Source organism: Podarcis vaucheri (assembly GCF_965113315.1).
Source record: "Podarcis vaucheri genome assembly, chromosome: 4".
In the NCBI taxonomy this organism is placed as follows: domain Eukaryota; kingdom Metazoa; phylum Chordata; class Lepidosauria; order Squamata; family Lacertidae; genus Podarcis; species Podarcis vaucheri.
This window is the reverse complement of record NC_138762.1, coordinates 6,744,759-6,770,618: the sequence shown is the minus strand read 5'-3', so window position 1 is coordinate 6,770,618 and position 25,860 is coordinate 6,744,759. Positions and strand designations below refer to the sequence as shown.

At 44.0% G+C, this 25,860-nt stretch overlaps 1 protein-coding gene across 9 annotated transcripts in view; it reads left to right on the top strand.

Moving 5' to 3' along the window:
* Positions 1-22,616, top strand: part of LOC309530324 (disintegrin and metalloproteinase domain-containing protein 21-like) — a 42,692-nt gene extending 20,076 nt beyond the window's left edge. For 6 of the 9 annotated variants that reach the window (XM_082219150.1, XM_082219156.1, XM_082219149.1 and 3 more), the window contains 16 exons: positions 1,804-1,976; positions 2,411-2,489; positions 4,818-4,975; positions 6,318-6,483; positions 8,411-8,488; positions 9,357-9,431; positions 10,985-11,053; positions 11,443-11,532; positions 14,813-15,005; positions 16,530-16,635; positions 18,156-18,339; positions 19,142-19,219; positions 19,608-19,719; positions 19,929-20,028; positions 20,164-20,206; positions 22,374-22,616. In XM_082219150.1, coding sequence (XP_082075276.1) covers positions 1,804-1,976; positions 2,411-2,489; positions 4,818-4,975; positions 6,318-6,483; positions 8,411-8,488; positions 9,357-9,431; positions 10,985-11,053; positions 11,443-11,532; positions 14,813-15,005; positions 16,530-16,635; positions 18,156-18,339; positions 19,142-19,219; positions 19,608-19,719; positions 19,929-20,028; positions 20,164-20,206; positions 22,374-22,463 — 1,794 coding nt within the window. In that variant the 3' untranslated portion in view covers positions 22,464-22,616. Of the gene's footprint in view, positions 1-1,803; positions 1,977-2,410; positions 2,490-4,817; positions 4,976-6,317; positions 6,484-8,410; positions 8,489-9,356; positions 9,432-10,984; positions 11,054-11,442; positions 11,533-14,812; positions 15,006-16,529; positions 16,657-18,155; positions 18,340-19,141; positions 19,220-19,607; positions 19,720-19,928; positions 20,029-20,163; positions 20,212-22,373 lie in introns of those variants that run through there. The other 3 variants (XR_014218748.1, XM_082219152.1, XM_082219155.1) reach the window with 3 other exon arrangements.
* Positions 22,617-25,860: the final 3,244 nt, after the last annotated feature.

The window sequence follows — 25,860 nt, the reverse complement described above, 5'->3', positions numbered from 1 at the left end:
CAGAAAGCCTTAATCTTCGGGCACGTCCACCAAAGGTGAAAAAAAGTACCTTCAGTTTCTTTGCATTTCCAACATTTATTATCGGGCAAATGGTAGATCTTTACAAGCTTGACTGGGGTCATGTACCACCTGTAAATCATTTTCATAATATTCTCTCTTAAGGCATTACATGCCGTAAATTTTATACCGGTGGTCCACAACTGTTCCCAATCAGCAAACAATCTCGTACTTTAGACTTCAATTTCTCATGACTCTGTAATTTCAATTTATCTCCCTCTTGTTCCAAAATTTCCCAATATTTTGGCCATTTGGCCTCCATATTGAGCTTTTTCACAGCTTTTGCCTCCATTGGCGACAACCACCTTGGGGTTTTATTCTCCAACAAATCCTTGTATCTAATCCAAACATATAATGCTTTCCTGACAATATGATTTTTAAAAGCTTTATGAGCCTTAACCTTGTCATACCATATATATGCATGCCATCCAAATACATTATTAAAACCTTCCAAATCCAAGACATCTGTATTCTCAAGAAGTAACCAGTCTTTCATCCAGCAGAAAGCTGCTTAAAAACAATTATAACTTTAGGAAAACAAAAGTATATTAAAATTGTCTGCTGTAAAAGAAGGTCCACTGGATTCAAATGGGTTGAAAGTGCCAGGGATGATTTCTGAAAATTGTTATAAAGGCTGTGTATAAGGTTTTGGTATACTTCATTGAAAACTGGCAGAGTGGTGCCTTCATAGAAATGTAGAGTTGGAAGGGACCCAAAGGGTCGTTTAGTTCAAACCCTAATGTCCCGTTTCCTTGACACCCAAATGCAAACAAGACATTGTTCTGCAGCATCCAAGTGCTGTGACATTTGTATCGATGTAGAAATTGAGGGGTTTAACTTATTCAAAAGGAATATACCAAACATGAAGGGAAGAAGAGTAGCATTATATTAAAGGTGTACACTTGAGAAGCAATTCATGACTTGGAGCATGGAAGGCAGATTGAGAGTGCATAGGTAAAAACTGTAGGAGAGGGAAATCGTGGTGTTACTGTGGGTGTCTGCTATAGAATTCAAGCCAGGCTAAAACTTAGATGATGCCTTCCTAGAGCAGATTACCAAACATTCAAAAAGGAGAGAGATAGCAGTCATGGGAGACTTCAAGTACCCCAATATCTGTTGGAACTCAGACTCTGCCAAGAACGTAAGGTCCAACAAATTCCTCCATTGCCTTGCTGACAATTTCCTTTCCCAGAAGGTGGAAGAAGCAACAAGGGGATAATCTCTCATGGACCTGGTCCTCACCAACAAGAAGGAACTGCTGGACAAAGTGGAAGTCCTGGGAACCTTGGGAGGAAGTGATAATGTTCTCTTCAGTTTCATTATACAGAGGCAAGAGAAAACTGAGTGTAGTTGGGGATGCACTGGCAGATGGAGATCCAACCTCTGCTTAAAAATCTCCAGTGAAGGAGAGTCCACCACCTCCTGAGGGAGTCCGTTCCACTGTCAAGCTACTCTTACTCTCAGAAAGTTCTTCCGGATGTTTAGTGGGAATATCCTTTCTTGTAACTTGAGTAAGAGTTGTTCTTTCTCAACAGGTCCCTTTCAACTCCACAATTCTAGGTTTCTTTGATTAATCATAGCCACGAGGGATGGGCACTGTTCCTGACCGCCAGGCAACATTGCTGCTGGCTCTTGACACCATAACAACTATGAAAGGGAAAACTGGAGGTGGTGGGCCAAAATGGAGGCATTTTGGCAACAATACTATGCGTTATAACTGCCCAATTTGGTGTTTTCTGTTTTCAGATATACTTGCCATTAGGTCTTCACCTTTATTTGGTAGGATTGGAGTTGTGGACAGAAAGAGACTACATAACAATTGATACTGAGAATCTTGGCGTGACTTTAGCTGCATTTTACCAATATGCCATCTCTGAGCTGCAGCCAAATGTGCATTTTGATCATTCAGGAATAATTACGTAAGACTCTACAGTTTCTTTCTTGAAATTGTCTGCCTTATTTTTCAACAATATGAAAAGTCCAGATTATTATTACATTATCTCATCATCATCATCATTATCATTATCCTAAAGAAGCCCAGAGTGGCAAATACACAAGTAATGAATTTTTTTTTTAAAAAAATTCATTTGCACCTGTATCAGTTTATAGTAGGAAACCTAGCAAGGACCCTTCCCTTGTCTTTGGGCTTAGCTTATTCATTCATTATTATTATTGTTCATTCATACTCCAGCTTCTTACAAAGTATACACAGGGAGGAAGCTTACATTAAATCTGTAGAATAAAGAAAGATTAAAATGTTCTGTTCATAAACCTGGGCAAGATAGCTGCTCTGTAACTTTTGCAGTGTTTTATAACTATAACATGTACAGTAATATCTTCTGTTATGTTATAGGGCTAAAGGGTTTCCTGCTGGACTTTCTTGGGGGGACCGGTTTTGTCTTTACACTCTAGTTTCAGTGTCTGCTATTCATGTAGGTGATTATCAGTATCTTTATTTTTCTCTTTGTAATATATTCCTAAAATGAGTAGGCTGCCAGAGGGAGGAAGGTAAATGGGGTTCAGCCACTAGTTCTCCAGACCTTCCTTTCCATTCCATTGCGTTCCATTCGGGCCAAGCTACCTGTGAGCAAAGGAAATTTGCTGCAGGTTGTGTTTTTTTAAAAAAGATGTAAATAACACAGCTGCCAGGGAAAGGAGATTTGGCTCAAATGTAGACTGTAGATTGAGGCAAGAGTGATAGTTCTATCACCATTCACCCCTTGTACAAATGTAATACTATTATTTAATTAACTTATTAGTTGCTTTACACAAATGTCTCATAACAATATAAGAATAGGCAGCTGGATCAGGCCAGTGGACCTGAGTACAGCAGTACCTTGACCTCCTGCAGTTTCCAACTGTTATTCAGAAGCATACTGCCTCTGACTCTGGAAGCAGAGGACAGCCATTATGGCTACGACACATGGCAGTAATCCAGCCCTGAGGTTAGCTGGGCATAGATCATTGAAGCGAGTTTATTCCCATCCAGACAGAGCTGCAGCCGGGCCACCAGCTGAAGCTAGTATAAGGCAATATGACCAGTTGTACACCCAGGGGCAAAAAACAATTACCCCCAAGCAGAGCACCTGATCCTTCTGGGTGAGTGCAACCCCATGGAAACATCTTTACTGGACCTATGTTGAGTAGGCACTTGGTTACAGCCTTCAATGTCCATCCATCGTTAGCAGCTGGATCTAACCCAGTGTTTCCCAACCTTTTTTGGGCGAAGGCACACTTGTTTCATGAAAAAAATCTCGAGGCACACCACCATGCCAGATGGGGAAAGGTCACTTTTTACTTATGTAAAAAAAAAATAAAAAAATAGTAACAGCATAGAAGGTAATGGTTAGGCTAGCATCCCTCTTCCAAATAGGCTAGGTTTTTATTTGCAGGGACTGTTCTACATGGGAAAGCATTCAGCACTGTCATTCTCCCATCTGCCATCTGAATTGGTACTATTCTGGGTCAACTTACTCTGCTGCATGTGTAGATGAAAATGGCACCAAGTGTGGGGGAGGGGGCAGAACAGGTTTCAGATACAGGATATTAAGCATACACGTACTTCAGATTGAACTGGTTGCTTGCTTTGCAAGTTTTCATTTCCCAAATGACTGCCTTGGCAAGCGCAATACCTACCAGGCTCAACGCCGGTCTCACGCTGCCGCTTCCCACGCTCTCAAGGACCCGGGAGGAGGAAGGCATGAAGGCAATCCCGAAGGCGCGAAAACCTCGCGCATGTGCAGGCCTTCCGCCTGCGACAGCCCAGTAGGCCGGCCGAAGCGAGCGGCGATGGGATGTGGGTGGGAGCTCGCTCGCCGCCCCACGTGTGCTCGCCGCCGCCGCCCCGCCTCTCGCCGCCCGACTCGCCCACCTCCCTCCCACGGCACACCAGGCAACGTCTCGCGGCACACTAGTGTGCCGCAGAACACCGGTTGGGAAACACTGATCTAACCTACCCCAGTGCCATAGTTAGGGAAATGGAGGTGGCCTGCATGGGCAAGCGCAGGGGCTTCTAATCAAGTGATGAGGCTGCGGTGCCATGGGAAAGGCCCCAAGAAGCTCCATCTGAGGGATAGTGATGGGGAGGGAAAAGAATGATTGTCTGGGAGGATGGGACCATGTCTGGCATCAGACCTCGGGCATGGATTGTTCAGAAAGGGAGCAGCCCAGGTTTGGGGTTAGGCCTATGCTGGTACTACAGCTGGCATCATTGGGGACTGCTGTGTAGTTTGGAAAGGTTCACAGGAGGTGGTGGATGACTGGATTTGTGTCTCCTCTGTCCAACTTGAGGGGGTGCTGATGGGAAGGAGGATGAAATCTGGTGGTTGTTGGTCTAGGAAGTGGGGTGGGAATGGGACAGGCAGGCCAGGAGGGGCTTTTGGTTTTATGTCTCATGGCTGATCCCACTGAGGGAATGGAGGAAGCATTCTTCAGGCCTCCATGTGAACTACTCAGCTTGGGACTGGGGGCAGAGTGGGCTGTTGAAAAAGAGGAAAGTGGCGAGGACAAAACAAATCCGGGTCTCAAAATGTATTAAGGCATAACATGGGGGTGGGAAAGAGGAAAACGACTTCCTTTCAATAGCACAAATGCTGAAATCATCTTCCAAAAAAATATAGTTGTAGGGTAGAACCCAATTTACATATTTTTAAAGCAGCTGAAATATACTCAAAGGATGTAAATGAAGTATGTATTTATGGAAAGCGTTTGATATTCTGATTACCTCAGTCCCTTCTTTCCTTTTCCTCATTGTATCTCAGACATACAGAAATCCTAAAGTTGATGCTGAAACAATTGCGCATGTGTTGGGTCATTCTCTTGGCTTTGGCCATGATGACACACCCTTAAACAAAGCTCGGGGCTGTGACTGTAATTGCACCAAGCCTGGCAGGTGTATAATGGCGGCAACCGGCAATCCGTGAGTAGTCCTTAATTGATTTCTTTCTTTCTAGTGTTTTTGTCTGAGTTTGGAAAGAAAAGCTGGTCACGTTATATTTTTGCTCAGTTCATTTCTTGCCACTAAAGACATTCTGCTCAGTTGTCCTTCTTAGATTCAAACTACAGATTACATTAAGTATCCCATTAGTGTTGTGCGCTTGGCTTTCGTTCCCCCACTGCAACCCTGATCTTAATTGCCCTTTCCATCAACAAGCATGATGATGAAGCTGCTAATTATGCGCTTCACGTAACTTGTAGGCAGATCCACCTGAAAGTTATCTTGTAATCCCTCTTGAAAAAAATGGGAGCTATGCTAGAGTACATCATTCTCAATAATTTTGTGGAGAACTGAACAGTTTCTTGGTAGATTTCCCACTGGAAGAACCTTCTACAGTACACACACATTAAGCTCCTTTGTGGATTTTCTTTGGAGAAGATAAGCAAGATAAGAATTTTCTTTAATTATCAGATAGATGAAATAAACTATATTTTTTTACAAAGTATTGTTATGAGTTTGTGGGTTCTAGACACCCTAAATTCCTGGGTCCAGTAGATGACAGAATTTACTGTATTTTTTGCTCTATAAGACTCACGTTTTCCCATCTAAAAAGTAAGGGGAAATGTATGTGCGTCTTATGGAGAGAATGCAGGCTGCGCAGCTATCCCAGAAGCCAGAATAGCAAGAGGGATTCCTGCTTTCACTGTGCAGCGATCCCCCTTGCTGTTCTGGCTTCTGAGATTCAGAATATTTTTTTTCTTGTTTTCCTCCTCCAAAAACTAGGTGCGTCTTGTGGTCTGGTGCATCTTATAGAGCGAAAAATATGGTAATTAAGGCTTGGGGTGTCCAAAGCTAAGTTAGTCTCCTGTGTGAAGTGATAGCTAGACCTTGTGTATTGAGATGTGTACTAAATACTTCCAAATCATCTGGAATCAGGGTTTGTTAACAGCTAATTAAATCAGACTAGCCTCCTGTGAGGGGCAATGAGCCATTAGAACAAAGGAACCCGGTATGAGATGGCGGGTGAGTGGGGGTTACAGTGTATTCCTCATTGAGTAGCAGCATGGTGCAGTTATTCCTGGCTTCCTTAGTCTAAGCATCTGGCTGTAACCTGTATTAAAGAATAAGTGGTTTTATACATTTTCTCCTAGTGTGTTTCAATATTTTGAGGATTTGAAATAATTTAACTATTTTTGTTTCTATCTATTGTTGTACAGCACCTTAGAAGAATTTGTACCCTGAAAGGCAAGATACAAATTAGTATAGTAAATATATTTAATAAATCATTTCATCATACTGGATAATAATTTCTCCTCTGTTACAGAACATGCTCAAGGCTGAGTAACTGCAGCAGGAAGGTATATTATAATGCAATAAGAAAACCAGGAAAAGAATGTCTTATTGACGTACCTAGCAACGTAATTATCAAAAAGAAGTGTGGAAATGGTGTCATCGAGGATGATGAAGAGTGTGACTGCGGCCATAATGAGGTTAGGCATTAAGACTGTTCTGAAAGATGTGCACAGAAGAATTAATAAAGTGTGGATGTATATATTTTCCGAGCTGTGGAATTGCTCAGGAGGACAATGAACGATTCTAAATTTTCAGTCTGCTCCGAAATCTTCTGTTCTGTATTCTTAGCAAATCAATGCTACTGTTTCATACTTAAATAAGTTAACAGAGCTTATTTAGACAAGCATAGCCTTATACTGTCTACTCAGATATAAGTCCTGTTACTTTAAATATGACTTATTCCCCAAGGAAATGCACATAGGGATGCAGCCTAGATCATTTACTTTTCAGGACCAAATTACTTCACTAAAACTGCTAGTCTGAGAGCCTTTTCTCACACAGAGAGAACAAGAGTAGGGTGGGAATTGTTTTTCTATGGTGTAATCTCTTCCGGGTAGGGAGTATTATTATTATTATTTTATTTAGAGAGCCAGTGTGGTGTAGTGGTTAAGAGCGGTAGTCACGTAATCTGGGAAACCGGGTTCGAGTCTCTGCTCCTCCACCTGCAGCTGCTGGGTGACCTTGGGCTAGTCACACTTCTGTGAAGTCTCTCAGCCCCACTCACCTCACAGTGTTTGTTGTGGGGAAGGAAGGGAAAGGAGAATGTTAGCCGCTTTGAGAGTCCTTAAAGGGAGTGAAAGGCGGGATATAAAATCCAAACTCTTCTTTATTTATATCCCACCTTTTTCCCAGTCTGTGACAGAGATAAAATAGAACAAGTGAAAAACATAGAAAAGACAGTCATTAAAATGTAATTGGACACTAACAGAATTAAGATAGTATTAAAAGATCCATTAAAAACACAAAACACAGAAATAACTATAAAAACATAACAGCCCTTTCTCCTGCAACGGTATGGGCAGGTCTAATAGCATAGGTCTTTCTCTTAGAATGGGTATATTTATTATATGAAAACATATGAAAGAGCCAGGAAAATGGCTTTGAATACTCCACCCACACTTCACAGCTGCATAGAAAAATGGCTCCCACATCACTGAGAAAGGGGCCTCAATTTTCAGTTTTATTGAGTCAAGACATTTCCCCCTGAAAAACAATTACTGGATTACACCCACTTTCTTTGGCTGATAGGGCAAGGAATGATGTGAATCATAATTAGGGAGATAGCAAGAAGTAGCTGAGCACAGGTTCCAGTTGCCCTTGCGACACATATTCCTACAAGAGGTATTAAGTAAGTTGGTGTGTGTTATTAAGTACATACATTAAGACTCTGTACACACCATACCTTTAAAGCACCCTTCACAAGAATCCTGGGATCTGTAGTTTACCCCCTAGGTAAAGGTAAAGGGACCCCTGACCATTAGGTCCAGTCGTGGCCGACTCTGGGGTTGCGGCACTCATCTCGCTTTACTGGCCGAGGGAGCCGGTGTGCAGCTTCCGGGTCATGTGGCCAGCATGACTAAGCCGCTTCTGGCAAACCAGAGCAGCACACGGAAACACTGTTTACCTTCCCGCTGGAGTGGTACCTATTTATCTACTTGCACTTTGACATGCTTTTGAACTGCTAGGTTGGCAGGAGCAGGGACCGAGCAACGGGAGCTCACCCCATCGTGGGGATTCGAAACACCGACCTTCTGATCGGCAAGTCTTAGGCTCTGTGGTTTAACGCACAGTGCTACCCGTGTCCCAGTAGTTTACCCCCTACACAGCTATAATTTACAGGATTCTTGAGTGTGGGGTTGTATATTCATATGCAACTTAAGGTGACTTTAAAGAGAAGCTCATTGCAGTGGCACCCTGTCCCTGAGAGGCGGAAGGTTTGAAAAGCACAGGTACAGAGGACACCCATCATCCCCACAATATTCTGTTTTGCAAATCTCTCAAGGCAACAACAATGAAAGAGCTGCTACGCTATAGCATTCAGTATATTTTTTCTTCTTTTATCAGGAACTAGAAGAGGCAGGGATCCTGAATATATTTCTGCAGCCAATTACAAAACTTTCAGGGGCCAAAATACAGTCTCAGGTGAGTGGATAAAATATTAGTAAAATTACACTGTTTCCTACATCAAATTTTGCTACATGTCTTTGGGTCTCCCAGTAGTAGTAGTGTCTTTGTTTGTGTGATGAGGAATGCCAGCTGGCTAAACATCACATAGGTAGGCCATTAAGTTTTACCCTGTATGAAAGGAAGTACAAGGAAGTTTGGCTGCTTTTTGAAGCGTGCGATAACAGAAAGATGTTTTGTCCCAGCTGGATATGGAAGTGTTCTGCTTTATTTACATGTTTCCACATAAATATCAGCTGTTCTGTGGACCATACTAGCAGTCTCCAAAGTTTCATGATGGGATTTGTTTGTCATGGAAACCTCATGAAAGTTCCCTTAACAGTAAGAAAGCAGTCAACACGTTGAGTGACTAAGCCACTGCCAAGAGGTTCTACAGGACACACCCCTGGAAGCTGTGAAGGAACTTTGGGGCTGCTTTGTGACTCTGCCAATGTTAACATAACAGATACAGAGCTGGACTTACATCAGCAGCCAACATCTTCACAGGAGAGGAGACATTCATTGACTGGGAAAAAAATCACTTTATTTTAAATATATTAGCCCTGCCTTTAATGATCTTGCTTGGAAGATTAAAAGCACTGCACTTGCCTCAGAAGTTGCCTCACGCAAATTAATGAAAATTGTAGTAATGGCTTTACAATGAATGATAGTTTCTGTATCTTGTAAAGGTTACGTTAATATATTTAAAAGAAAGTGATTTAGTCAGCCAATACATGTTTCAGAGGTTTTTGCAATATTTAGATTTATTTAAATTGGTTCAGTGGTAGAAGCCAGACAGCAGTGTAAAAGAGTAAATGAAGTAAAGTGTTTTGTAACTCCCTTTTAGTTTTTTAGACAGTGGATGCAAAGATCAGAGAACCAATATTTGTTTGCTGATGACTCACGGTCTAAAGTTATGTCTGTAAGTTTTTGGTAAAATATTATTTAAATTATGTCATTTCTTGTCACACATAATGCTACACTGAATGTTTGCTACTAATGTAAATGGCTTTTTGAAAAAAATGTTAAAACAACTTGACAACATTGATGTTGGGACTCTGTTGTGATCAGGCAAGCCTGGTTAAGAAAGCCATCCCAGCTGTGGTGGGGTGTCATCAGTACGGGAACTTGGATATCCCAGTACTCCACAATGTATTTAATCCTGCCTCAACTGCTCTCTGGGTGCCAGTTAGTTTCCAGCCCCAATTCAAAGTGCTGGTTTTGACCTATAAAGCTTTGAACAGCTACGAACTGCAATACCCCAAGGACTACCTCTCCCCATATGAACAGACTCAAACCCTGAGAACATCCTCAGTCTTGGTCCAGTATACCTGAAGGGGCATCTCCACCTCCATCATTCTGCCAGACACTGCGGTCCAGCACCAAGGGCCTTCTGGCAGTTCCCTCCATGCAAGAAGCAAAGCTACAGGGAACCAGGCAGAGGGCCTTCTCAGTAGTGGCACCCACCCTGTGGAACGCCCTCCCACCAGATGTCAAAGAGAACAACAACTACCAGACTTTTAGAAGACATCTGAAGGCAGCCCTGTTTAGGGAAGCTTTTAATGTTTGATGTATCATAGTATTTTAATATTCTTTTGGAAGCCGCCCAGAGTGGCTGGGGAAACCCAGCCAGATGGGCGGGGTATAAATAATAAATTATTATTATTATTATTATTATTATTATTATTATTATTATTATTATTATTATATATCCTCTGAGTCCCTTCTTCATGTGCCGCCTCCAAGAGAGGTCTGGAGGGTAGCAACATGAGAACACGCCTTTTCTGCAGTGGCTCCCCACTTGGGAATTCTCTCCCCAAGGAGGTTCATCTGGTCTCTTCATTATACACCTTTAGGTGCCACGCACAAATGTTCCTCTTTAACCAGGCCTTGGGCTGATTAACATCTTATACCCCTTTTATATGTGTTTGTGGGAAGGGGTGGGGGGGTATTGGTTAGTGTGTGTGTGTGTGTGTAATTTTTGCTGTTATATTATATACATATTTTGTGTTTTTTATATTGTATTTTTATGTTGTGAACTGCCCTGAGATCTATGGATGAAGGGTGGTATAAAAATTTAATAAATAAAAGAAATGTAAGCTCAATGATACATTTGTTGCACCTCTGACCCATTTAGTCACAAGCTGCTCTCCCCACTATTTCTTCCAATTCGTCTGTTAGCTCTTACAGATTCTTCAGTATAGCCTTTCTTGAATTTTGTTGTGTCGCTTGCGATATGTCAGCCCTCTAGTTTATGGCTGATCCTTTTAAATATCTGTAATCCTTCCTGGTTTTGTGACCTTCCTAAAATTGGTTAATTGCACTGTCTACTCCTTCATTCAATATTTAGCTAAAGAAATGTATCTGCAGTGTCTTGTTTCTATACCATGTAGCACTCGGGAACCAATATGTATTGCTCTGATATTTGAAAGTAGATACTATGAGCCATGCCACAACTCTTTCATTTTTTTATAGGAAGAGGGTGAATCAGGGATCATCAGTTCATTAATGGATAGCAACTTTCCAGAATTCCAAGGGCCCAGTGTAAGTTGTAGATTAATGTTATAATGCTAAGATATGGAATATCTGTATTCCTTAAAACATTTCCCTTTTCCTTAAAAGTGCAATGGTGACCAAACATTTTACAATCTCTTGATTAAAATATGGTACGCCTGCTGGGAAGTCAGATAAAATTGCTTTTGGCCGCGATCCCCCAGTTTCTTGACCTCATATAAGCAAAAAGAAAAAAAGAAAAAAAAAGACAAGCCCTTGCCTCAAAAGGAGTCTGCAGTTTAAGTTAAGACTGAGAATGGAGGACATCTGGTGGTCAAGGCAGCTTGGCAAATGTAATAAATGAATACACCCGATGGCATAGTTAGTCTAAGAGACTGCATTTAAAGTACAGTATTGAGAGATAATTCCTTCTTTTGCAGGAATGCCAAAGGAATGGCTGTTGCCAAAAGGACTGTAAATTATCACCAGGCATTGAATGTCTTTATGGACTTTGCTGCGAGAGATGTAAGGTAATATAAAAACAGCATCTTTCAAATAAATGTAATAACTAGGGATGCCCTGAACTCCCCTCCCGCACCCATCCATGGCCAGCCCAATAGATATTTCTGCACAAAGTGGAGCACCAAATTTTTTTACCCCGTCAGAGTAATGCTACATCATCATATAGCATTGCTCTTATGGCTTTGGGATGAAAGCATTTATGCCCACCCATCCCACCCCCAGCCAGCCTTGTCAGAGGAATGCTATGCTAACATCTTGTGCTGTATCCCAGTTCCTGTTCAGGAGCTGGCTGCACTCCATGCGCCGTACTCCCACCAGGCCAGAAAGGCCCTGCTTGAGAAGAGGGGAGACGATAGATAAAGCAGCCTGCCACTTACCACCAGTTACTATACAGTGGTGCCCCGCAAGACGAACGCCTCGCAAGACGGAAAACCCGCTAGACGAAAGGGTTTTCCGTTTCAGAGGCGCTTCGCAAAACGAATTTCCCTATGGGCTTCCTTCGCAAGACGAAAGCCCATAGGGAAATCTCCGGTACAGCGGGGAAGCGCAGCGCGTCTTCCCCACTGTCCTCGGACCTCCTCCGAAGGCTGGCAGTGGGGCGGAGAGACCTTCTCCCCGCGCCAGCCTTCGGATGGCTGTCCTGAAGACTTGCGGTGGGAGGAGGGTTTTCCTTCCCACCGCCAACATTCAGAATGCTGTTCTGAATGTTGGCGGTGGGGAGGAAAAACCCTCCTCCCACCGCAAGCCCCGGGAACAGAGGAGAAGCGCTGCGCCCCTTCCCCTCTGTTCCTGTACCTGTCCTGAAGGCTTGCGGTGGGGAGAAAAGCCCTTCTCCGCACCACCAGCCTGGCAAGCGGTTTCCATAGGAACGCATTAATTGATTTTCAATGCATTCCTATGGGAAACCGTGCTTCGCAAGACGAAAAACTCGCAAGAAGAAAAAACTTGTGGAACGAATAATTTCATCTTGCGAGGCACCACTGTACCCCCCCCCAAGAGCCAGCCTCTACCTTCTTAGGTCTTCCTTTTCCATTACAGTGGTACCTCAGGTTACATACGCTTCAGGTTACATACGCTTCAGGTTACAGACTCCGCTAACGCAGAAATAGTGCTTCAGGTTAAGGACTTTGCTTCAGGATGAGAACAGAAATCGTGCTCCAGCGGCGCGGCGGCAGCAGGAGGCCCCATTAGCTAAAGTGGTGCTTCAGGTTAAGAACAGTTTCAGGTTAAGAACGGACCTCTGAAACGAATTAAGTACCCGAGGTACCACTGTACTCTTTCTGAAGCATATAAGCCATCAATCACCAGGAGGCTAGAGTCTTGCAACCTCTTTCCACACACACCAATGGTCTATGGTTACCAGATTTTTAAAAATGAATCCGGGGACGCCTCCCCCCCTTTTTTTTGAAGCTGAGTAGCAACAGGGAGTCAGTAGTGGGGATGGTGAGGCAAAAGACCCTGGGCCCAAGCACACATGCATATTGTATAAAGGTGCAAAGCCCTGGGCAATGGCCAGCCGCCCGCGACTCCCTAGCCTCCCCCGATCAGTCAAAACAAAGGGGGAAGGGGGCAGGAGATTGGGGGAGGCTCAGGAGATACAGGCGTGCGGTGCGCCATTGCCCAGTTTTTTAAAAACTCTGCGCATTTATGTTTCACAGGGTGCAAAAGAAGGGCTTTCCACCTTGCCCGGCAGAGAAACTGCACCCCTCCTGGACAATGGTGGGCCGCCTACCCGCAACTCCCGAGCCTCCCCCGATCAGTCAAAACAAAGGGGGCAGGGGGCAGGAGATCTGTACCACTGGACGTCCCCGGTTCCACTGTGGCAACGGCAGCGGCAGTAAGCAGCTTCTGAAGACAGCCAAACTAACTGCGCTACCAGGCTGGCTCTGGGCTGCTGAGGCTGCCGCTGCCACGTTTCCCGGGGACAGATTTGCAAATCTGGGGACATTCCAGGGACAGAATTTGTCCAGGGACAGATTTGCAAATCCGGGGAAGTCTGGTAACCCTACCATAGTCAACATCCAGCCATCCTGGCTGATGGCTGGTTAGGCTACTCGTGAGCAAGCAAGCAGTCTAGCAGCAGCTTCTCCACATAGTGTCATTCTCAGGTATTGGGGGAGGAGAAAATAAAATGGTGGCTCTCACCTGTGGCCACTGTGAGGTGCCCCATACCAGGATGGAGAATTTTGCCTTTCCTCAACATGGTCCCCTGACCCACAGAATTTATGAGAGGACTTGGCTCCCCTGTCATTGCCCCCCATATGCCTGAAATTTTATCCCTTTCAAGGAAAAAATTCAGTCATTTTTAGAAAACTCCCAAACCCCTGGCCCCCACATTTAGGCTGTACTTTGAATACATAGAGTACTTCCTAGCTGTCATCTTATTTGGCCACACAATGATCCTGAAAAGTAGAAAGCAATGGTGAATTGCCCCAGGCCACCTAGTGAATGAATGGCTGTTAGGCCTTGAATTCCCATGTCACTATCCACTGTGCCCCATGAGCTCCAAGAGCAATTTATGGCTAAAGCAAGAATTCACTTCAGCTTTGTCTGATTTAATAAGATGGTCTTTGGCTGGGTTTCCCACACAATTTTGCACACAGCATAGTTCCCCTTGATACTTGGGCTTCCAGCAGATTGCAGAATAGGCTTGCGACAGCAGCCAAACCACCAGAAGCTGTACATTATTGACAGAGCCCCGTGCTTCAGCACCAGGGGACATGGAAGTATGTTTTTATTCTGCGGTGAAAGGGGAAATATTGGGAGTCCAGTTTTGCCTATTTGAGGCATTGAGGCATTGCAGGAGCTTCTCTGAGCTCAAGAAAAGGACTAAAAATGAGACCTGAGGGTTCATTTACATGGTGCTTTGCACTCAGACTCACCAAGGCAGATAGAAAATGACATTTATGACAGGGAAGGAAGCATTTGACATTTTTTCCCACCTGCAATTTCCTATACTTTAAATTCCTCTGTAAGTTGTCCACCCATACACACTGCAGGCGCATATATTTTCAATGCATTTCCAAGGACATGCATGAGTTTTAAACCTCAATGAGGGAGCTGCTTGGGGAAACCAGTGTTATAGCAGAGAAATGGCAGATAAGGAAATAATTTTATTCCCCCACCCCTGCCTGAGTTGCTTTGTCATTGCCAATGCAGCCAACATTGGGACTTTAATTTGTGTAATTTAGCTCCGCAAGTAATTTCAGTTTCTGAAGGGAAAACATGACATGACATGCCTCTGTTGAAGGAGTCAGAATGAGAAGCTTCAATTGTTCTTTCCAACAGTTGTTAGAAGAGGGAACTGTGTGCAGAGAAGCTGTTTCCGAGTGTGACCTTCCGGAGTACTGCAATGGGAGCTCTCCTGTTTGCCCGCCAGACGTCCATAAACAAGATGGGATGCCATGTAGCAACAGTAACAGCTGCTTTATGGGGAATTGCATTGACCTCCACAAACACTGCACATCTCTTTTTGGCCAAGGCAAGATTAACCTTCACTTCGGGAAGAAAAGGGGAAATCTGCTTCATTCCTTAACACATGAGTGCCATCTGGGAAGAGGGCTTCCGGAATCTTCTGCTACGTTATGTGTCCTGAGTGATTTTTCTCTTTAGCCTTTCCTTAGTGAATGCCAGGCTCTAGGGTTCTCCCAAATTTATCCATGCTGTTGGTTGGGCTAATGAGGAGAGAGTTGACATTCTCCAACCATTTGGGGGTGGGTGGAGCAGAAACGTTCTTTTAAAAGCCTCCATTGAGAAATTGCAGGCCACTTAATGATTAATGCAACTTTGTTGTTGGTTAATGCTGGTGGCTGAAAGTAGTGGTGGGCTAAGAGGTTGATTTGAAGGAGCAGGGGGCCAGGCCCACTGATTCCTTCAACAATATTAAAATAGTATTAAATGACACTGAAACTGAATCCACTGTTATCTCAGAATCCCCCACCCTATTAACAAATGCTGAAATGTGGAGGTGTGGGGTTGCCTGAATATTCTCCAGGGAAGAATTGAAAGTCTTCAACAGTTGAGGAGGAACTCAAAAAAGTTTTGTTTTCCAAAAACTTACAATAGAATAATTTCTTGAGAATTTTCAGTCCAGCTTGCTAACAAGTGTTGGTGAGGAAATTCAGTGAGCCAACTTTATGGATACTGAATTTCTAGCTCAGCCAAATTCACAGATTTCTGCTCATTATATGGCCCCAGGTGCAGAAAGCCCAGGTGATGTGTAACACACTCATGTGCAGGTTTGCAGTAAACATTTTAATAACAGTTAAGATGAACATTGAAAGCTGATAGAAAGAACAGTACAATAAAACATGTCCTACAATTTCTATTTTTTCTGCTTCACAGGGGCATAAGCATTCATGGTGTGGTACATTGTTGTATCTACCCTTCAGTGCTGCAGATTGGAGCACATTAAATTTAGCCTGAGTTAATGCTTTCCTAAATTTTGGAATAGTCAACTTGATCAGATGATCATCAAGCAGAGCCCACCCTCTGTCTCTAAAAGTTGTAAAGACAGAAGCTACACTTAATATAATTTTGCAACTCGAAATCTCAGATGCGTTGGCATATGTTTTCTTTGGCTTTTGCATAACTCATAGCAAGAATGGCATTTGGTTTAGTACTTTCTCATTTACTGTCTTCTTCCACTGTTACTGAAATGTATCGGCAAGGGTTGGTAAGGGTCGGGGGGGGCCAGGCCTTCAGGCATGAATAACAGTTTTAACCAGAAATTTAACTTATATATCCAGATCTGAGACTCAATAGAAATTTGTCTGGTCTCTAATTGTGAAGGTTTGTTGGGCACACATCTTGGAAGGCTGAGAACAGTTCTCAGAAATTTTGTTTGGACAGATTCTGGAGCCTCAAAACTGTTAAATGTACACACTTCTGCTCCAAATAACATTTGTGGCAAGATCTTAACATTAAACACCTAGATAGCCTCTTTTATATGCCTTAATTTAGTTCTTGCCAGTCCTCATTTTTTCACTCCTTCCCCTCTCTGCAGGTGCAAAACAGGCCCCACTGAGTTGTTTTAAGAAAGTGAATATGCGAGGCAACCAGGCTGGCAACTGTGGCAAGGATGGAGTAAAATACAGGAAATGTTATGAAGAGTAGGTTATACCTGTGGGCAGGTATCTTATTTTCTTAGATTACTCATTCCATTTTCCATGACATTAAAAACAGTTTAAGACAAATTGCAGTCACAATAGGATGGGCCCAAATGTGTGTGTGTCTGTATCTCCCAAGTGTCAAAGGCCATGGTGAAGATGCTCATCGTCAGCGCATGGCAAAAACTGTATAATGAAGGTGCCAGATGCACCTGTGTGGAGAGGGAATGTTACAGCACAGCGGCTGCCATGGAGAATGCCCTCTTTCAGCCCTTCTGCCAGGTTTCTGAAAGCAGTAGAACGATGAAAATGGCCCCTTTGGTATGTCCCTCTCCTGTTATTTTGGGGCTCATCCATGCTTACCTTTTCCCCTGCACTTTCCTGGCTCATGTCTGGGCACTTTATATTGTCCTGCCAATTTCCCCAAGAAAACCTGCTCTTTAATGCTGAATTGGAACAGACAGCAATTCAGGTTTTCCACGGATTACCGTTTGCACCAAGTCAGTGATAAAGAGTGGGTTTTCACAGGGGAAACGCTGGGTCAAAAAGTGTTTAGACACAGACCTGGAAAGCCCAGTCCCGTGCCTAGAAAAGTGGAGAAAAATTAAGTGTGGATGAGCCCTTAAGCATGTGTATTTCCCCCTCACAGCCTTTTGCCTCTTCAGCGAGCTGTTATCTCCTCCTTATTGTAAACTGTACCTCATCTGGATTCTTGGGTGGCCAGAGCAGCTGACACTGAGAATGGAGGAGATATACTTTTAAAACACAACCAGTGTGTGGGATAACAAGCCTCACATAACCAACATGCTTATGTTGAATTAATGCATGAAGGGGTTAAGACCATAGAGTAAACTGCCTGCCAAGCTTAGCTTGCCTTGGCAGGAACTAGGTAATCAGACATATTGTTTTCTGCCAATCTACCTGAGAAGCTCAGTGTGAGAGGGGGTCAGACCTCATGACTCTCACAAGTCACTGTTGAGTTCCCATACCAATAATTTAGGAACTTTCACCAAGTAACTAAGCCCAGTTTTACTGCCTGTGCAACTTTTCTGACTTCTTCATGGAAAAGCACATGAACCTGACCTTGGAAGAGTTTGTAAGTACTGTAAATCATTTTTAACTTAACAAATGTGTGGTCTTTTTCTATGCTAGGAGTGGGAAACTTCGGAATGAACTCGGAAGGGCATTTTTTAAAGGTCTGGCTCTAACAGCTTGTCTTTCCACAGTTTACTTTGCTGCATATTTTGTGATTTTGAATCTCTGCTGGGGTTCTCTCACCAAAAGTATTTGCCTCAAACTTGAATCTTAGCATCCAGGAATTCTTCTTTTCTACCTTTATTTTTTATTCTGCTCCAACATGATTCTCATTTAAAACACATGACTCCCCCAAAGAATTCTGCAAACTGTCATTAAGGGTCCTGGGAACTGTAGCTCTGTGAAGGGGAATGAATGTGCATTCATTGTGCTTTAAATGCCTGGTATGGATCTGCCCAAACATTTTTCCTTCCTCGCTTTTCTTTCAGAGATGTTCTTTGTGGAAGGCTCCAGTGCACTCACGTTAATAAAATTCCCAAAATGTTAACAGGACAAAGTGTAGTTCAGACTCCAGTGGAGGGTACGTTCTGCTGGGGTTTTGAGCGTCATATTGGCCAGCATGTTTATGATCTTGGAGCAGTGAGAGATGGAACGACCTGTGGACCTGACAAGGTAGCTTTGGCTGGGTCCCTTGCTTGGCTCTGGTTTCTCAAATTCTAACTTGGGATGGGGTGGCAATTTGCTTTGCTAGGGAGTACAGTCTTCTCTGAATATGTTTTCCTGGTTTTTTATTTATTTATTAATTGACTGATCTTGCAAGTCATTTGGCTGGCCTTTGGCAGCAGCACTATCTGCCTAGTTAAGAGTGTGTACAGAGCGGCACGCACAACTTGAGCAGTGAGCCCACTATGGAAGTGCAGGTCCCCACATTTTAGGCATGTATACATTCTTCTCTTCCAGACTTAGGTCAGGGAAAACCTGTTCTTCTGTGCTGATTGGCTACCACTCATTTTAGTAATCAGACCACTTTCTCCTTTCTTAGGGCAGGACGGTACACATTGCTGACTGGCTGGTCCTTAGGTCAATCAAGCAGCTTCCGCTCTGCTTCTCAGAGCAGTTATCAAAAAATGAACAGTCTAAAATCAATAATAAAAAATAAAGCACAGAACAAATGTTCAAGCAGTTGGCCATGCAAGGAGCTTTTAAAAAAATAACCACACAAGTGGATAGGCCACCTGAAACAAGGTTGTGGGGCGATGCTGGATCTGGAGCCTTTATGTGTGTCATTAATGAAGGAAAGAGTGGGGGAAGCACAGCTCTCTCTGCAGGAGAACCCACACCTCCTGTTTCAAGGTCTGCTTGTGCACAGCCCAGGAGTATTCACCAGGAGTCTTGGCTTCCAAACTGTCAGAATCCAAGCTTTTCAGCTGCCAGTGCACAATATAAAATCAACATTTCATACATTCCTTTCCAGATATGCATGAACAGATCTTGTGTTGACCGGGCCGTTTTGAATTATGACTGCGATTTTTCAAAATGTAGCAACAGAGGGGTAAGTACCGTATTTGCTGGAAAAGGTTTGCTGACCCCTGGGTTAGAGCCCATTTTAAAGCCTATTGTGTTGTGATGAGGGTAACAAAAGAGTTGTTTTCAGTATTGCTGCAGGCAGAGTTGCTGGTGGTAGAGGGCTTGTTGCATTCTGGAACCCAGGACACCAAGGGGGAGCCCGTAGCAACTTCCTATGAAGCATTTGCAAAAAAAACACGTTGACAAGAACATTCCTTTTACAACAGTCTTTTGTTTTGTTTTTTTTACATCTTCTGGCTTTGCCAGTGGCAAACCTGCACTTGCCATCCTTGTGGAAGTTCTTGTGTGAATACAATATTAGCCAAGTAGGTTATATGTGCCAGTTGCTGCTTGACACCCTTTACGTTTTCCAGGTGTGCAACAGCAAGAGAAACTGCCATTGTTCCTATGGATGGGCCCCTCCTTTCTGCTCCGGCAGAGGGTTCGGTGGGAGCATTGACAGTGGGCCGCCTCCGAGTAATGTGAGTAAGTATCCATTGGGTTTGGTACTTTGGCCTCTTCGCTTTCAAGGGGCCTTCCTAGATCCAGTCACTAAAGGGCATTCTTGCCTGTGGTTCAGCTATTGGTCCCCCAGCTCTGCAGATTATTTCAGGACATGACAAAAGCTGGAAGTCGCAACTGCTTGCAGGTCTGAACGTATAAAATACTTTGTTCTTTCTCATTTTTGCCTGCAGTGGCTACCAGTCTTGTCGTTGTGACGGGCACCCTGGCTGCATTGCTGTTCCTTGCTCTGGGTTTTGTTGCCACACTTAAGAGAATGCAGTTGGGGGCTTGGTAAGTAAATGTTTCCTTCTTGATAAGGCTGCCTGTGACAATGTTGTTATATCTCAAGACAGCTGTTCATTGTTTTGCTGCAATGCTGGAACCATATTGAAGGGCTACTAACTTCTCTGTGGTTTTCATCAATAGGTTTGCTAGAGTGATCTGGAAAAGAATAGGATCAGGAGATACAGTAAGTTACTGAAAGCTCTTTTCTGGGAGGTCCAAAAGACCTACAAATCCAGATTCTTATTACTGCCACAGAGGAGGAAGTCTGTGAATGTCGATGATCCACCAAGATTTCAAATATTTCCTTTAGAACGTTGTCCTGCAAAACATAGATCTTAAGGTCAAATCTGTTTTCTTTCAAGCATTCTATATCCATTCCACCTAGCTTTGCCAGACTTTAATCTTTGGAATAAAACAAAGTCCTGATCCAGGTACCACAAAGTGTGGCTTCACTGGGCTTCCTGTACCTCATATTGCAGATTTATGCTTCATGATTGAAAAATAGTTAACATCATTGTTTCCCTATCATCACAATGAGATATATGGCCTTTAATGCTGCTCCCTTTAGACCCAAGTTACAGAAAGATAATTTAGCCTACCATTAGGGATGCTTGCAAAATTTCTCTCATCCAGATTTCTTCCTGGATTTTGGAGCTGAGAATTAACTTACCAAAGTGGAACCAATGCACTCAGAATTCTCCAATGTTCAGTTTTTAATACTCCTCCCCCCCAAATTAAGCACAGAGACCATCTATGTACTCATGGTGGTCTGAATTTCTTTCTGCATTTTAACTGGACACCCTTGAAAACAGAGAAGCAATTTTAGCACACAAGCAAACCCAAAAGGAGCAAAAAAGGGACAAAGAAAAACAAATCAGGTTAAACACCTGGCTATCCCTAACTTAAACAGCTTTCCAACAGCTTAAGTCTGGCATGGATACCCTCTGGCCAAATCATTTCTCCTAGTGTAATGCACAAACATTCAAAACACTGAAGAGCAAGGAAGGACAAGTTTGGCTTAATTCCACCTGCAGACTGGCTTGCTCACATTCCAAACCACCTATGTGCTAGATCTTTAGTCAGGGCAGTCCAAGATGTGGCCAAGGATTTTTGGCAGCCCTTGGCAACATTTGACACACAACCCCAACAGCCCTTGTGCTGCCTTCCCAAAACTGGGTAAGCAAGGTGCTGGGCTTTGGGAAGGAGGTGTGAGCCTCTGACAGGCTCCTAGAGTCCTCCATTCACTTTCCCAAAGCCTACTAAGAAGAGTTTGAATTTGATATCGCCGCTTTATCACTACCCGAAGGAGTCTCAAAGCAGCTAAAATTCTCCTTTCCCTTCCTCTTCCACAACAAACACTCTGTGAGGTAAGTGGGGCTGAGAGACTTCAAGTGTGACCAGTGGCGTAGCATGGGGGGTGCAGGGGGGGGCCGGCCACACCGGGTGCAACATCTGGGGGGGCATGCTAATCTAGTGGAAGAGACTCGAGTGCTAAAATCCATGGGTTAGGGGGCGCAAATTACTTGCCTTGCCCCGGGTACTGACAACCCACGCTACGCCACTGAGTGTGACTAGCCCAAGGTCACCCAGCAGCTGCATGTGGAGGAGCGGGGACGTGAACCCGGTTCTACCGCTCTTAACCACTACACCACACTGGCTCTTTTCCAGTTTTGGGAAGAAGAGGGAGGGTTCTAGGACCCTGCCAGAGCCTTGCCCCAAAGGCCTAGAGCCTCCATTAGCCATTTTTGGGGAGGCAGCATGAGGGCTGGGGAAGGGCTCAAATTTTGGCCTTGTGCAACCCATGGGATCTATGTCAAAGGCATCTTGCAGCCCACTTGGTATGAAAAGTTGGACTGCCCTGCTGTAAGTCTCTCTCTCTCTCTCTCTCTCTCTCTCACACACACACACACACACACACACTGATGGGACGGCGCCTGTTTAGCAAGGGAAAGCCTCTGAACTCAGCAGCAGTCAACTGCTCTTTCAAATAGGAAACAAACACCTTTGTTTCCTGTACAATGTTGCAGGGAGCAGCACTAAGTCACCACATAGTAACATTCTTGCACCATCCTTAAAAGAGATTTTTAACTCATTAGCAGCCAGTTGCTTGAGTGCAGCAAGTTATATGGAGTGGGGGTGGGGAGACAGTGATGATTCAGCCAACCTGTCTAATAGTGAGTACCCTCACATCCCAAACTTTTTACAACCATTGTGAGAGTTCTGTAAAAGTGGCAGAAATTCTCCACCCATCTTCTCTGGAAAATGCCCTATAAATTTACCTCATCACTGTCCCAGCTGAGACATTTTGTGAGCCAAATAGGATATAGTAACCCCCATTTCTTATCTTTTAGGGATCGCAAGCAAGCCTCGGGTCAGAATGTAGCATGTCACTGAAAAGCCGAGAGTCGGACATAACAACTGAAACTAGACTGTGCTGTTAGACAGAAGGAAATAACAGGTGCTCCCAAGAGAGATGTATTGTGTCTCATCAATTTCCTCAGTGTTGTTTGGCCTGCTTGAATCTTGTTGTTGAATCTTTCTGTTTTTTGCCTTCCCACACTTCAAATAAAATGAGTTCTCTCTTGAACATTGCACATTATGTGCCATTTATGTGGTCTGTTCTGCATGTGTATACAGTGTTACCTCGGGTTACAGACACTTCAAGTTAGAGACTCTTCTAACCCAGAAATTGTACCTCGGGTTAAGAACTTTGCTTCTGTTAACGGAGAAATCTGAGGGCTCCCTTGGACAAAAAACAACAACAAGGACACCAGCCAGGAATAGCAGAGCAAAACAGGTGCCAGTAGGCTTGGTCTTTATTGAAGACTGTTGTGACAGGACTCCCGCAAGGTGGAACAAGATGGAAGCCCTGAACAAAAGAAGACCCCAGTTTTTATTAGCTACTACTCCCCAATGCTACACCCCTAAGACTACATCACAGCTACATCATGACTACATCATTGACACATCACAAAGAGGAGGGGTTCAGGGAGGAGTTGTGGTGGTAACCTGAGTGTCCTGTCACCTGTCCGGTTCCTCCTTTCCCCCTCCCCATGATTACATTCCTGAGGACAAAGAGGAGTTCACTGTTTCCTGCCCCCAGAGGGAAGGACTGGTCACTGTCCTTTGTTTCAGTCCATACTGAATCCACTTCCATACACAGGTCCTTTGTGAGTGTAACGATCTTCTGTCTAGGACCATCAAGGTTGGCATGCCAACTGGGTAGGGCTTGCTGCTGCCGTGTTGGTAAGCTTGGGGGATTATGGCTGCCTTGTGTCAAGTCGCCCCCCTTTGATTGTCCTTCCTTCATGGTGTAAAATAAAAGTGGAACGGTACAGATCTGATGTATGGCTGATTTGTGTGAGTGAGTGTGTGCTGTATTTGTACAAACTGAATGATTGGGGGTGGGGTTCCTGCAACACTTCAGGATGAGAACAGAAATCGTGCTCCGGGGCGTGGCGGCAGCAGGAGGCCCCATTAGCTAAAGTGGTCTTCAGGTTAAGAACAGTTTCAGGTTAAGAACAGACCTCCAGAACAAATTATGTTCTTAACCCGAGGAACCACTGTATGTCAGGCATGAGCTGCCACAGTGACTTGGAGAAAACAACATGTTGCATTCTTCTGTTCAAGGGATTTGTTTCAAAATAAATCCCCCCCCCCTTTCTGAATCTGGTTAAAGATGCCTGATTTACTTCCACAAACATCTAAAGAAGCAGGTTCTAAGCCACTGACCCTTCATGCCACAGGAAAAATGCATGTGATCTTTTAAAGCAGTGATGGCCAAACTCGGCCCTCCAGCTGTTTTGGGACTACAATTCCCATCATTCCTGACCACTGGTCCTGTTAGCTAGGGATGATGGGAGTTGTAGTCCCAAAACAGCTGGAGGGCCAAGTTTGGCCACTGCTTTAAAGCCATCCAGTGTTTTCCTTACCTCTGAAGAAAAGGCACGAGCAATGCATCTGGTCCAATGTTTCAATCTCCTGGTTTTAAAATAGTACATTACTAGCATGGGGAAATATTCCAAGTGCATTCATCTATCCAGCCACCAGGTGTCACAGTTGCCTTATATTGACCATCCAAGAGAAATTTTCAGAGAAGGAAACATGGAGGCATGGCTGTATGTAATGAGCCCCCAATTTCCTTCAAAAATGCCACATCACTTACTGTCACTGGCATGCCGAATGCAGTACAGAACATAAAGAAATGACACAATCTCTCCCTGGAGGGCTTATGAGACAACTAAATTGATTCCTGTTTTGCAGGGGGTTGGACTGGATGACCACTGGAGTCCCTTCAAACTCTACAGTTCTATGATTCTAAGGCAGGAGTGGGAGATAAGCTGGGCTGCCTTCTCTTCTCTCCCTACCCCTTTGCAGGAATCTTGTGTGTATCTCAGTCATGTGACAAAAAGAAAATCCGCAGGTCAACTCTCCTCATCATGAGGAAAATATTGGAAACCAAGCCTTATGAGGAACAGCTGAAGGAGCTGGGTATGTTTAGCCTCGAAAGAAGGGGACTGACACGATAGCCATCTTCAAATATTTCAAAGACTGTCACATGGAAGAGAGAACAAGCTTGTTTTCTCCTGCTGGAGAGGGTAGGACTGGATGTAGACACCTCAAAGAAGCGATTCAGTTAAACGCATTGCAAACTCATACAGTGAAATCCGGTAGGGAAAGGTGGGACTCCATCGGGTGCCACAGTGTTATATATCACATATACAACACCTATAAAATGCTTTTTCTTTACCAATCTAGCTGAGTCTTGTAGGACTTGAACCAATGGCTTCAAGTTGCAAGGAGATTCTGACTAAACATACAAAAAAGCGTTCTGTCAGAGCTGTTCGACAGGGGAACGGTCTCCCTCTGGATGCTTTCCGCATTCTGCTTTATGCCATGTCTTCAGGGCCAGATTTAGGTCTGATGAGGCCCTAAGCCACTGAAGGTAATGGGGCCCTTTATATCATAGCTGTCAACTTTTCCCTTTTCTTGTGAGGAATCCTATTCGGAATAAGGGAATTTCCCTTTTAAAAAGGGAAAAGTTGGCAGCTATGCTTTATATGTCCAGCTGTCCTTTGTCAACAACAAATTGTCGCTGTTTTTTTGTGTTGAATATATGCTATATGGCCATTTGCACGTAACAAAATACGTATTTTATCATAGTAATTGTTGATACTGGTTGGACAGTGTTCTCGAAGCTACGAACATGAGTCTGACCAAACTGCGGGAGGCAGTGGAAGACAGGAGTGCCTGGCGTGCTCTGGTCCAGGGGGTCACGAAGAGTCGGGCATGACTAAATGACTAAACAACAACAATTGTTGATACAATTAAGAAGTTGTTTATCTTATATTTTGGAAATGTACATCCAGTTACAGATAGGTAGCCGTGTTGGTCTGCCATAGTCAAAATAAAAAAATTCCTTCCAGTAGCACCTTAAAGACCAACTAAGTTAGTTCTTGGTATGAGCTTTCGTGTGCATGCACACTTCTTCAGATACCAATCTGAATAAGATTTATCTGAAGAAGTGTACATGCACACGAAAGCTCATACCAAGAACTAACTTAGTTGGTCTTTAAGGTGCTACTGGAAGCAATTTTTTTAAATGTACATCCAGTTTTTCTTCCTTTAATTTTCTTGGGGGGGCCTCCAAGAGAGTGGGGCCCTAAGCTATAGCTTGTTTAGTTTATACCCAAATCCGGCACTGGATGTCCTCCAGTTCCAGCGCTCCAAGCCTCTTCGCCTCTTCCTCGGGGCGGTGACTCCGGGGGGATTCCCCCGCTCTGGCCCCACCCCTGGGCGTCGACGTCACTGGGAGTTCCCTCCCCCTTTGGCCGCGCG